General features: G+C 41.9%; 2 protein-coding genes across 2 annotated transcripts; both read right to left on the bottom strand.

Moving 5' to 3' along the window:
* Positions 1–2,438: 2,438 nt before the first annotated feature.
* Positions 2,439–3,997, bottom strand: LOC135676953 (probable E3 ubiquitin-protein ligase RHC1A). Its single transcript, XM_065188702.1, has one exon. It carries the CDS (start codon positions 3,187–3,189, stop codon positions 2,509–2,511), a length of 681 nt encoding a protein of 226 aa, XP_065044774.1. The 5' UTR covers positions 3,190–3,997; the 3' UTR covers positions 2,439–2,508.
* A 106-nt stretch (positions 3,998–4,103) lies between these two features.
* LOC135676952 (probable protein phosphatase 2C 33) lies at positions 4,104–11,233 on the bottom strand. The gene is made up of 5 exons (XM_065188701.1): positions 10,379–11,233; positions 9,363–9,749; positions 9,113–9,230; positions 5,026–5,249; positions 4,104–4,891 (listed from the first exon to the last, which is right to left on the bottom strand). Exons 1-5 carry the CDS (start codon positions 10,478–10,480, stop codon positions 4,544–4,546), a joined length of 1,179 nt encoding a protein of 392 aa, XP_065044773.1. The 5' UTR covers positions 10,481–11,233; the 3' UTR covers positions 4,104–4,543.
* Positions 11,234–12,796: the final 1,563 nt, after the last annotated feature.

Genomic DNA, 12,796 nt, shown 5'->3' with positions numbered 1-12,796 from the left:
TCTAAGATACCAAGATAGTTAATGTTTTTGTATTTCCTCTCAGCATAAGAAAACTCATGCAAATTATAGGTTAGAGGGTTTGAGACAATTGCTAGCAAACTCCATTCAAAAGTTTTAAATGACCAAATGATCTAAAAAAAATAAGACTACCAAACCTAATACAAGTCAGCTTGTAAGGTATGCTCAAACATAAAAGGATAGACGACTTGTTGATAAGGTTTTATATATCGTAGGCCTATACGAATGGTTCATCAAAGATAAAAAAAAAATAATAACTAAAATATCACTTATATATTTCCTAGGTAACTTAATCGAGATAGACTGTAATATCCTAATTTAAGTACAATAGGGAGATAAATATTATTATTTTCAATCAATCAACACTTGACAAGTAGTATCTAGTCAACTCCTACCAGACATAGAATCTAGTCAACTCCTACAAGACACAAAGAGCATCCTGGATAAGCCTTCATGACAACAACAATCAAAGGGAATATTCTCTCATTAATCCAGATTACCAAGACTGTCACTGTGTGAAGCAACTTTCTCAGGCATACCTTATTACAGACTTACAAAATGAAAAGCGAACTCCTTACCTTATTCAAGAGACAGAAAAAGAGAACTATAATGAAAGAGAGTGAACTCCAAGAACAATATATTCGCTGTTGAGTTCCCCACTGTTCACAATCACCCACATGAATACACCTTGCAACTCGCTACTCCACAGGAGCCAATAACTTGCTCCAAGTACTCACCAATATATATGTGGAACACCATACGCTAACATCTACAGGGACTCTGCAGGAGAAGTCGGCCGTGAATCTTGGGAAGAAGACTGATCAGCGGAAGCGGCTATGGCGTATCTGCAGAGAGGGCAGAGATGGCTGCTCTCCAACCATCCAGTGAGACAGCCGCCATGGAAGGCGTGCATGCATGGCATCCGCGTCACCTCGACGCCCTCGTCGAACTCTTCGAAGCAGATCATGCAACTATGCTCTCGGACATCTCCTCCACGCTGATACTTCACCACCGCCAGCTCCTTCACCGCATCCGACGACGCCGGCACACCGCCGAAACCCCCACCCCCGCCGACGCCTTCGTCGAAAGAAGGCTCCATTCTGATCGAGTAGCGGTAGAAGCGTAGGCCGACGGTGATCTCGATCCCTCTGCCCATGCGGAGAGCCGACTCAACTGGATCATTGCAGAAGGCGAAGAGTTCTTCCTCCAACCGCCAAACGTCACGGAAACTATAGTCGTAGGTTCCTAAGCGAAAGAGAACGAAGGAGATCGCCTGGCGACGAGAATCATGCTGGAGGAACTCGCCGAGGGTGAACACGACGTAGTGGTAGGGGCACGGCGGTTCCTGCACCACTCGACCTCCACGAAAGTGCAACACAGTGTAGCGGAGCTTCATCACCACCGGAGCCGATAGCCTACACGATTCCGACTGCGGCCTACCCTCCTTTAGCTTAGCAAAGAGAACCCAACCAACCCGGCCAGCACAATGATGACCCTCCATCGTCGCCTTCTTCTTCTCGCGCGCTTCCGCTATGTCCTCTTGGTTTTCCTACCATGGGAGCGGCTTTATACGCATGCCGGTCTCCAAATCCGAAATGGAATCGAATTATGTTGGAAAACAGTCCTAATTCGAATCGGACATTACCAAATAAATTTGCCTAATTAGAATCCGACCAAAATCTCATCCCTAAATTTTGAAGGATCTGAAGAACTCGATCATTTATACTACAATCTTAGGATCGACTTCTCAAAGTAAAATCAGATAGGGTAGGAATTAGGCAAGTAGAGAGCAATGCATCATCATCTTGTCTCAACTTTTTGTTCTATAGCTAATTTAGTTGATAATAATTTTAATTAATTATATATATATATAGTTTATTTGATTGATACTAACTAGTGTAATTATATTAAATATATATTTTTTCCGTGCAGTATTTATCAGAATTACATTTAGATATAACTAATTTGTGGAATAATGATCCTAAATTACAAATACAAACCCTAAGATCATAGCTTCATAGAATAAGGAATGAGGAGAACTGCCATGTATTTTCTTTCATGTACATGTATATGCTGGAAAAGGTAGTGAGGAAGCTACGTTATAAGATGAGTGAAAGGAGAGGTGCCAATTGTACTCACTACATCACCTATTCTCAAATCATAGTTTGTTCACATCAGCACCAGATTATGAATTCTATGGATTTATATATAAGAAATACGTGGGCGTGATTGGTGTATGTCCCAAATAATTTGTATGAAAGAGATAGAAAAAGAGAAAATATAAGGAAAGAGAGTGAACTCCAAGAACAATTTATTCTCTGTTTAATCGTTCACTGTTTACATTCACCCATATTTGCAGATCTCTACTCATATTTAAGAGCCAATTACTGGCTGGCTCAAGTCCTCACCCATGTATGGGGAACTATCATACAGCAAGAGGTTGTCCGTGAATCTTGGGACGAAGACCGATCGATGAAGAGGAGAAGTGCTTCAGGGACCAGCGGAATCGGCTATGGCGTGTCTGCAGAGAGGGCAGATGTGGCTGCTCTCCAACCATCGAGCGAGACAGCCGCCATGGAAGGCGTGCGTGCATGGCATCTGCGTCACCTCGGCGCCCTCGTCGAACTCTTCCAAGCAGATCCTGCAACTCTCCTCTCGGACATCTCCACCACGCTCGTACTTCACCACCACCAGCTCCTTCGCTGCATCCGACGACGCCGGCACACCGCCGAAACCCTCGCCGACGACGAAAGAAGGCTCCAATCCGATCCAGTGCCAGTGCCGGTCGAAGCGGATGCCGACGGTGATCTCGATCCCTCTGCCCACGTTGAGAGCCGACTCAACTGGGCCATTGCAGAAGGTGAAGAGTTCTTCCTCCAACTGCCTAGCGGCATGGAAATCACGGCCGTAGGCGCCTCCGTGAAAGAGAAGGAACGAGATCGCCAGGCTGCGAGATTCATGGTGGAGGAACTCGCCGAGAGTGAACACGTAGCAGTGGTAGGGGCACGGCGGTTCCTGCATCACTCGACCTCCATGAAAGTGCAACACGGTGTAGTGGAGCTTGATCACCACCGGAGCCAATAGCCTACACGATTCCGACGCCGGCCTCCACGCCTTTAGCTTAGCATAGAGACACCAAGCAGCAGTGTCAGCACAAAGATGACCCTCCATCGTCGCCGCCTTCTCGCACTTCCCCCGTCCCAACGGGAGCAGCTTTATTTATACCCATGCCGGTCTCAGAATCCGAACGGAATCGGATTGTGTCGGGAGTTAAAATGGAATCGGACATGTAGTTTCCGTTGCCACGTAAAACTTGCGCCTTGGATTCGGAATCGGAAACAGTGTTGATGAGATCCTACGGAAAAAGAACTTTCATACGGTGAGGTGAGCTCATATCATATTGGCCAATATGGTGTCGATACATCAGACGGTATGCTAACTTAATATCATCGAACGTGCTGTGGCTAAATCTATGAATATTCATTCCTTGTACTTAATTTTGATAAGAAAATGGCAGAACCTCAAATGTTTTGTTACTTGAGAATTCTGTGTTTCTCCCTGCTTTCAGAATTGACCACTCACTGTCGCTTTCAAGTCACACTCTGCCTGCCTATGATATAGATCCTCTACGACTGACTGTATTCAGCAGTGTCTGCCATCTTCCAACATCTTGTGACAACTTAGTGATCAAGAAAAGTGATCTATTATCTGCAAGCTGAAAATATAATTTCTGGACCACACTTATCCAAAGCTGGTAGCCTCATCCAAAACTCTCTCCTCGGAAAAGGATATTGTTGGAGGACCCGCTTGCCGCAAGCTTCTCCTCAACAAATGCTACACAATCACCAACATTTCCTTCTGTTTGTTCTTTCTCCAAACTATAATATCCTTCCCAGACTGGCCATGAAATGCAACTTCTCACCAGCTTTTTCTTCCAGTAACTCAACTCATGCACACACAAATGGTACATGATAATGTGTTTGAAGAAAGGGTTTCAGGTACTCAACTCGTTTCAACTGAAATGATACATGATAGTGTGTTTTGTGGAAAGGCAAAAGGCAATATAATTACTCGAACAACTCATGTAAAACATGATATACCGAAACAAATAAATAAATAAACATAGTATTGTTTGACATGGTTAAGATGGTAGATTTCTCAAATCTCAAATGACAAATATAACAAATTATAGTAAACAAGTTGGAAGTTGTACAAACAAAAAAATGCAATCCTACACACTGACATATAGGAGATCACACGAGAGAGAACACCTGGACATTCTAATATAGTCGGGTTGCTCTTCTCATCGAAAACAAAGAGTTCCAACTGCTGACATCTTTAATAAGCCCACGGAGACTAATTAAGCTGTCGGCCTAGCCGGTTGCTGGCAGCTTCCTCCCTGTAATGAACTTTGGCAGCATCATTAAGGTATTCACTTGGCACAAACTCTCTAGAGCAGAGCACCCCCGTCATCACCCTGCACTCAGATGTCACTGCAGCAGGAGGTTCTTGACGTGACTGAGATCTAGACATGGTCTTTTGTAGCTTCCTTATCCTGATAGTTTGCAGTGCGAGCTCTGATCGTGCCAGATTGGTTCAGACAAGTTGGCCCTGCAGGTTCTTGTTTGTCGTGGCCAATCTCGATGGCATCCAGTGGTACACCAACTTCACTGGCCTTGGCAATGGAGGCATCATTGGATGAATCTATACCAAGGAAGAGGCAGACCACAGCGCAGTCATCAATCTTCGAGGTTGGATACTTGAGCTTCCATGCCCTAACTGCTGATTCAACAAGAATACGAGCCGCGGAGGACCTTGCAGAAACAGTACTGACAATCTTTACCACCTCTCTGTTGGACAATACATCCCAGACCTGACATAATGTGCAAAAGCATTAGCAGTAGCAAAGTCATGCTCATTCGGAAACTATAAAGAGGCCATTCGACAATAAGTTCTTGGTGTTTTGGTTGGCTGCTACAGAAACAGAGAAATCATTATCCATCTTACCCCATCAGTAGCCAAGACGATGAACTCATCTTTTTCTGTGATGCGTCTATATGAAATCTCTGGCACAGAAATCAAACCAAAATTCTTCAAACAAAAATCCCCCAAGGCTCGTGCCATTGCCAATCCAGGGGAGTCAATATTAGGCAGCCATACACGAGCCACCTCTGGCTCACCCCGAAGAGCAAAGACACGGCCCCTACAACGCCTAATTCTTTCTGCTTCCCCTGTCAAGAAAATCATAAAGTTTAACATTGAAATTGTAGTCCATTTGAGAACATTTAAAACCAGTAGCAAAGTGGTTATAAAAACATTCAGAAATGCTTATCCATCTGAAAATTTGACTGAATAAAAGAAAATATCTAACTAGAAGAACAAAAAGAGCAAGAACATTGGTTAGTTACATCCAAACATATATTTAGCAGTTAGCTCAAGTACCAGATCCATTTTTTGAGGCAGTAGAAAAACTCATTTAAATATTTGAAGAACAACAATGTAGCACATCATAGCTCTGAAACAAAATATCTCAAGTTAAAAGAAAATTGTCCAATGTTCATTTCAGCAAGGTGAATTTACATACAGAAAAAAAGTTTGTATACTCTTGAATCAGAAATAGGACTTCAGAAGCAAAACCAAGCATGGACAAGAATGAAGTTCACCATATAGACACTAAGGCTATCATTTACTTTAGGTACATACACAAAACACAAAACTTCACTACAAACAATGACAAATTCTTTCCAACAGTAGTAATATTAGTGCAAATAGCAGTCTACATTATTCTAATGTTGAAAAGGTTATGTTAACAAGTTACCAAATAAAGTTTTATGATGCAACTGACTTCAACATCTTGTAGAAACAAGATATCTTGGCATCATGCACAGGTACAGTTTTTGTGAAATCAAAACACTTGGTTGTAGAAAGGCATGATTTTGCAACAAAAAAGTCATTGTAAGATTGGTCGCATTTCATTTGTTTTGCTTCCTACAGTATGAAACTCATCAAGCCCTAATCTGCATCAAAAGGGCTGCTATTGCAGTATCTCAAAAGATTAATCTGCATGACTATAGTACCATTCAAAAAACAATCTTCACAGACTAATATGGAAAGTCAAAGTACTTAGCAATTTACAGTTCATGTGTTCTTCCATTTAATGATCGTTATATTGTAATAAGTCGAAAAAAAAAAAACTGAAATTGGATATAACCAGGAGAACATATTATTAGTATGATTTTTCAGACGATGGCACTAGGTGATTGTTTCCTAGATAACTCATAATTGAAAAGGATTAACTAAGGTGGTAACATCATCTCATTAACAAGACTATAAGACAACAAGATGGCAACTCGATTGATTTTCAGAGTATAGAAGTTTAATTAATCAAACAGAAAATCATAGTAACATTCTGCATACTTTCCTACAAGGAAGCCATCATAAGTTTATCGAAATTGTCAAAGACAATCAACAAGCCCAAACTATCCCCAGAAACACAATGTTGTATCCATGTTCTGCCATCCTTACCTACTAAATGCCAACACTTCAAGAATTCATGTTTTCATATTCTTCTATATAGCCTTCAAAAGAATTCATGTTCTCATATTCTTCCATATTGCCTCAAAAATTGTATCCTTTTGGCTCTTTGTGACTGATCCTTCTGAATGCCTTAATGGAGCATCATGATGTATACTCTTTGCAGTATACAATCATCACGGAGCATAAATTGACCTGAACTCGGTGGAGGCAAAAGATGCTAAATATGAAGTGGCATTTTCAAGCTTTAAAAGCTTAGCAAATTCCTAAGACTTCAAATTTCCTTTTATTGAAAGCAATGGTTCCCTGCCCTACTAAGTGGCCTTCGATAAGACAAGTGTTTACCTGGATTATATATCAAAGCAAAACCCTTTGTCTGAGGGGGGTGTTAGTGAGACCCTTTAATCACATCAGAAGGCAACAAGTAAACTATCTGACACAATGATTTAAAAAGTGCTAGGCGCCAAAAGGCACCAAGGTCCAAAACTGCCCGAGGCGTTAGACGCTCGCCCGAGCAAAACGAGATGCTAAAATATCAAAATATATAATATAATTAATAAATATAATTATTTAAAATAAAAATATGATATTAAATTATAAAATCTTACATAATCACAATATCACATTAACAAGAAATCTCAAAATTCAAAACAATAACAATAATTTTAAATAAATAAATATTAGCAGTATTAAAATCAAAATAATATATTATTAATCTAATAAATAAAAAAATATTGTGGCGAGCAGCGACGAGTAGCGATAGTGACAGTGGCAGCAACGGCAATGATAACGTCAACGCAACGAGGGTGCAGTGTAAGAGTAAGACTAAGGCTGCTAACTGAGAGAAGCAACAGCGGTAGCAGCAAGCAACAGCAGCGGTAGTGAGAGCAACGATAGTGGCAACGGCAGCAACGACGACGAGCAACGACAGCAACGACAAGCAGCAATAGTGGTAGCGGCAACGGAGAGCAGCGACAGCAAAGAGAGGCAACGACAGCGGAGAGAGGCAGCGATAGCAGAGAGGAAATGTCAACAGCAGAATCGCGAGCAGGGTTAAGGTTGGGGAAGTCATGAGAGGGATGCTGGGAGGCTGATATCGGTGCTTCAGTTGGTTCAATCGATGCTTCAATTGATTCGATTGCACTAACTAAAGCACCGAAGACCAAACCAGTACTGATATCGATGCTTTAGTTAGTTCAATTGAACCAACTAAAACACTGAAGACCGAACCAGATGTAAAACACTAGTTCGGTTACCCAATTTAACCCGGGCGCTCGCCCGAAGCGCCCGATGCCTGGGCTCGGGCGAGCACCCAGGCGATGCCTCTTCGAAGTGAGGCGCCTGGACATGAAGCAAGGCGCTCGGGCACTCGCCTCGCCCATATTAAAATCGCTGATCTGACATATCACTGACATGGTCAAAACAGCATATTGTGGCTCTACAGCTAACCATCAGATATAAGTATATAACTATTCACCACATTGTTAACAATACCCCAACAGAAGTAGCGACAGATTAGCCATCTCATCCAACCCAAATAGAAAGCTGATCATGAGGACTAGACCGTTCCAAGGACTTTGAACTACAAAAGGGAACCCCTTGTAAGGTAGAAAGGACTAGACTCTCTTTACTCTCGAGCTTTGAGCTCCTCGAATGCCACCTCGGATTATTCTCCAACTTATATTGTGTTCTAAGGTGAGCATTAGAAGACCTGCTGGACACACTCCTAAACCCTCACTATTTTGCAGTATCCATCTTGAATCACCTAGGTGTACATTTCATCTAATTCAGAGTACCTTACCTCGACTCGGTTGGCACCCTCAACTCATGTTACCTCGATTCGGATGAACACTCAAATATTAACCACCTTGGATATTTGATATCACATGTGTATATAATCCACTTTAGCAAAGAAGGCCAAAGTCAACTCTTATAGTTTATCAGTTCAGTTTGGTCAATTTGACCTTAGGTCAGTATTTTTGCACCTTGGACTGGAGCCATCTCAGAGCTGTCTTTGATTCGCACCTCGACAACTCAGTTTGAGTCACCTTGGTACATCAGTTTGGTACCCCAGCATCTTGGACCTGAGATACCTCTGATTCTCACCACAAACTCGGTTCTGACTAAGGGGACCATAAATAGAAAAGGCAAAAATGGTCATCAAGGACTTTGCATGTCGGAGCAACACACTAAATTTTTCTTCCCCACCTCCCCACTGCTACTAGAGGGGGTCATCCAACCAAATGCCACCTAGTAAGGCATGTTTTCCACAAAAAGATGTGATTAACAGAGTTACCTTCATTTGTAGTACCAATGGAGGTTAGCGACACAGGCGCATTGGATAATTAGAGTATCATCCCTTTAAATGATAGGCATATAAATGTATAAAAATAGATCCAGTATAGATTTAAACATCATAAAAAAGAAGAATAGCCAAATCTACAAACAAATGTCAAAATGGAATATATAGATGCACATGCCTGTTTGCATAGGTTTGTACATATAAAAAATGCATTAGCATTCTTAGAGTAAGAAAAAACAAAAGACAAAAAGACCATACTGGGAAGATTTGGTTTAAGATCCACAGTCAACTGGACTGCAACCAAGGTGTTATGTTGATCTCTTGTGCCTAATACTGCTCTTGAGTCTCCAACATTTCCAATGACAAGATCTTGACCCTATAGATGAAGGAAACCCACATTAACAACAGAAAACAGTAGAATTTGTTTTGTATTAACTAGAACTTGTACCGAGATGCTTCATCAGTTCAAAAAGAAAATATGATAGGAAGTTAATGACTAGTAGCCAACCTGCTTGACCAAAGTAACTGCTGTTGTCCCACTGTAAAAGCAATCGATATCTGGATGCAGTCTCAGTTCTTTATCCACTATTCTAAAAGCCTTTAGGAATGAGTCTTTCAATATTGTCAATGTTTCTGAATGCTTGACTCTTTCTTCAAAGCCAACAGAAGCTTTGGATTCTTCATTGAGGTTCATAGATGAAGTTTCCTCCGAATTCATGCTTCTGGTACTGCTGATATTGTTCTCTCTGCATTCATCATTACCTATATATACTTCCCAACTGGCACGCAGCTTTAGAGGGAGAATATCTCTCACTTTCCTCGCCACCTTGTGGCCATTTGGACCATGACCATCAAAAACTCCACAAAAAACAGTATCACTTCTATCTCCAAAATTCTGCATATGAAAGATAAAATTGTCCACAAAACATAAGATGATGCCATTTTGTAGGCAGAAAAATTCCAAAACAACTAAAAGCAGGAAGCAAGCAGAAAAGGCATATAACATGTACTTTATGTGAAAATAGACTGTGTCAAAGTTTGGTAAAGTAGGAAGAAGAAGCAAAGAAGAAACAACAGGACCATCCCACAGTCTCAGATGATGATAGTTTCAAACCAAAGCACTTGCTGTATTAAAAACTTAACTACAACACAAGTACTATATACAAATAATTTATAGTGGTTGATATTGTATAAGCATATAATTGCCAAAGATAAATCTTGCCGGACTAATATCCAATCCAAAGTTGGACAAGAAAATAATCAGATGTGATCAAAAGATGACAAGAAAATAATAACAAAGAAGCCATCAGATAAGTTGAATCTCCGTTCCATAGGAGATACTGCATCTGCACAGCAAATACAATAAGAAAAGGATCCCTACAAGATCCAATTGAAGGATTTCCATGGGAAAATGCAAATATCAAGAGGCTTTTTACGGTGCCACAAACATCAAAAACATATCCAAACATTCATAAGGGTCCAAATGTTCGAATCCAAATAACACAGTGAAGAAATCAGACAAACCTCCCACACGAGCATGGCGTCCTGGTTGATCCCCTTCCTGCCCCGCTGGGTGAAGAGCGACGCGGCGCTGGTGGCGCCGTTGAGGAACATCTTCCCAGGCATCCCCTGGATCTGCTCCTCCTCCGACAAGCTCGGCGGCCGCCTGGTCCCCGACGCCGGGGACGACGGGCTGGAGCCGCCGCTCTGCCCGTCAGACGGCAGGCAGGAACCCAGCGGAAGGGCCCTGACCACATCCAATATGCACTCCAGTGCAGCCAGGCAGCGGAACCAAACGTTCCAGTTTGGCGGATCCGTCGAAACCCCCACGAAATACACGCCCCGCCCCCGCTCTTCAATCCAACCACTACAACTTCGTCTTCCCTCTTTATACTATTTTCTCGATTGACCACTTGCAGAAATCGGGATTGACAAACTGCATATGGAAACAACAACAAACAAAGAAAACCGCGTATGCATATGTATGTATGTTTACATTAAGGGAAGAATCCGAATCTTGAACGATGGATCATAACAAAAAGATGGATTTTTTTTTGCAGCAGTGTGCGAAATGTGTTCTTGCAAGAAAAAAACGACTTTCTCGAAAGGAGAGGGAAGATGAGGAGGAGGTGGTGGTGGTGGTGGCGAGTGTGGGGGGGGAGAGAGAAGGGATCAGGATTGGGGGAAAGATCTAGTCCGAAGATAATTTATTGGAATCGAGAGCGAGGATAGAAGGAGGAGACAGATTCCGTCCCGTTCCCTCCTCCCATTCTTCTCCTCCTCCGTCGTCCAATTCCGTGGCTCCAACGCCTCCTTCGTTCCCGTTCTTGTCTCCTCTCTGTCTCTCTCTCTCCCCCCCCCCCGACCCCCTCTCTCCCCCGTCTTCCGTGGTTACTTGTATTATTATTCCCAGGGTTATCTTCTTTGTCCTCCAAACGCAGAATAAAAAATATTACCTATTTTTTTTTCTTTTTTTTAATCCTATTTTTGGCCAGATGAGTTAGTGTCGATTAGCTGGCTTGTCAGGTAACTCCTGCTCTCGATCCGGACCGAGTCACCCCGGGCATTTCAAGGGTGACGCCACCTCCCGCACCCATCTTGCGCGTGGGGCCCAGCCCTCCGAACGCCGCAACAAAATGGCTCGTTAATATTCGATTGATAGGTTCCCTTTGATTTTTCTGATCATACGATGTGTATGATCAGTTTAATCTACTGAAATAAATTGTGATTCATAAAAAATATATATATAATATAATATTATTTTTTTAAAAAATTATCTTCTTAAATTATTGAATTGAATTGTAGACCATCGAAAAGATGTAGTAGGAAATGTGAATTACTGTATCGATGAAGTAGGTGATGTTGATCGGAGATGAGTGAGTTCAAAAGAGTAGTTGGGAGAAGAAGAAGAAGGAGGAGGATGAGCGAGAGGGAGACAAAAAGCTGACATCCTTCTCTAAATTGATAGCTTAACGAAGGAGGCTACCACATGTTCACAAAGTCAAACTTATGCTTTTGTGTTGCCTCACCAATTGATTCCATGGATAGAGCTTATTTGCGAGTCTCCTTCGATTGGACCAAAGCTATGGGAAAAAGATGTAGAGATATGGCATTGTGGTCACAACATTTTTGTTTGATGGATAACTAATAGAAAGTTAATTACAGAATTAATTAAAGGTAATAGATCTGACAATAGATTTTGCATGAACGAGATGTGTGTGCCATAAAAGATTAGGAAAGATGGTAGAATTACAACGCAGTGAAAAGTTCAAATTTATGACAACGATTAGTCCTCCTCGAGCTACCATCGGCTACTGTGTCACGAGGTTGCTTGTCCATGGAGATATTAAACTAAGTGGCCACAGAAACAAAATGTGAAACACGTTTGGAGAAACAAAAAGGTTAGGACGATGGATGGAGACGATGATGATGTCCAAGAAAGAAGGCTTTTTCTTCAATCAATAGCCAAAACGTGAGATTTTTTCTCTTTTCTTTTGCATGGGACAACTCGCTGCAAAGAATCAAGAGCCCCATTTCGTGGCTTGTGGATGGATAAGCATGCATTGGTGGGTGCAGCAAGGTTGATCTTGTTCTTTGGTCGATGCAAAGGGATCTCAAGCCAAAAGCCAGACCAAAAAGGCTTTTCCTTTTTCCCTGTTTTACTTGGTCTGAGTTGGTAGAGTGTTGTCCTTCTCAGTGACTCGATGGCACCTTCTCGTCCAAATAATTGAGATTTCTTTTGTGGCGCGCGCACACACACGCACACACACACACAACAGTGATAGATTTTCCATGTGAGTGCAGCACAGTCGGTCACCCACAGTGAGAAAGAAGACGATGTGTGTGTATTATTTATTCATATGTTCACACAAGAAGAACTTGCCATGAGCTGACTAGTTTTCACCGACAGACGACACAGCATAGTCCCAAAACCCATCGTCT

This window comes from Musa acuminata, chromosome BXJ1-6 (assembly GCF_036884655.1).
Source record: "Musa acuminata AAA Group cultivar baxijiao chromosome BXJ1-6, Cavendish_Baxijiao_AAA, whole genome shotgun sequence".
In the NCBI taxonomy this organism is placed as follows: Eukaryota; Viridiplantae; Streptophyta; class Magnoliopsida; order Zingiberales; family Musaceae; genus Musa; species Musa acuminata.
This window is presented reverse-complemented; position numbering and strand designations above follow the sequence as displayed.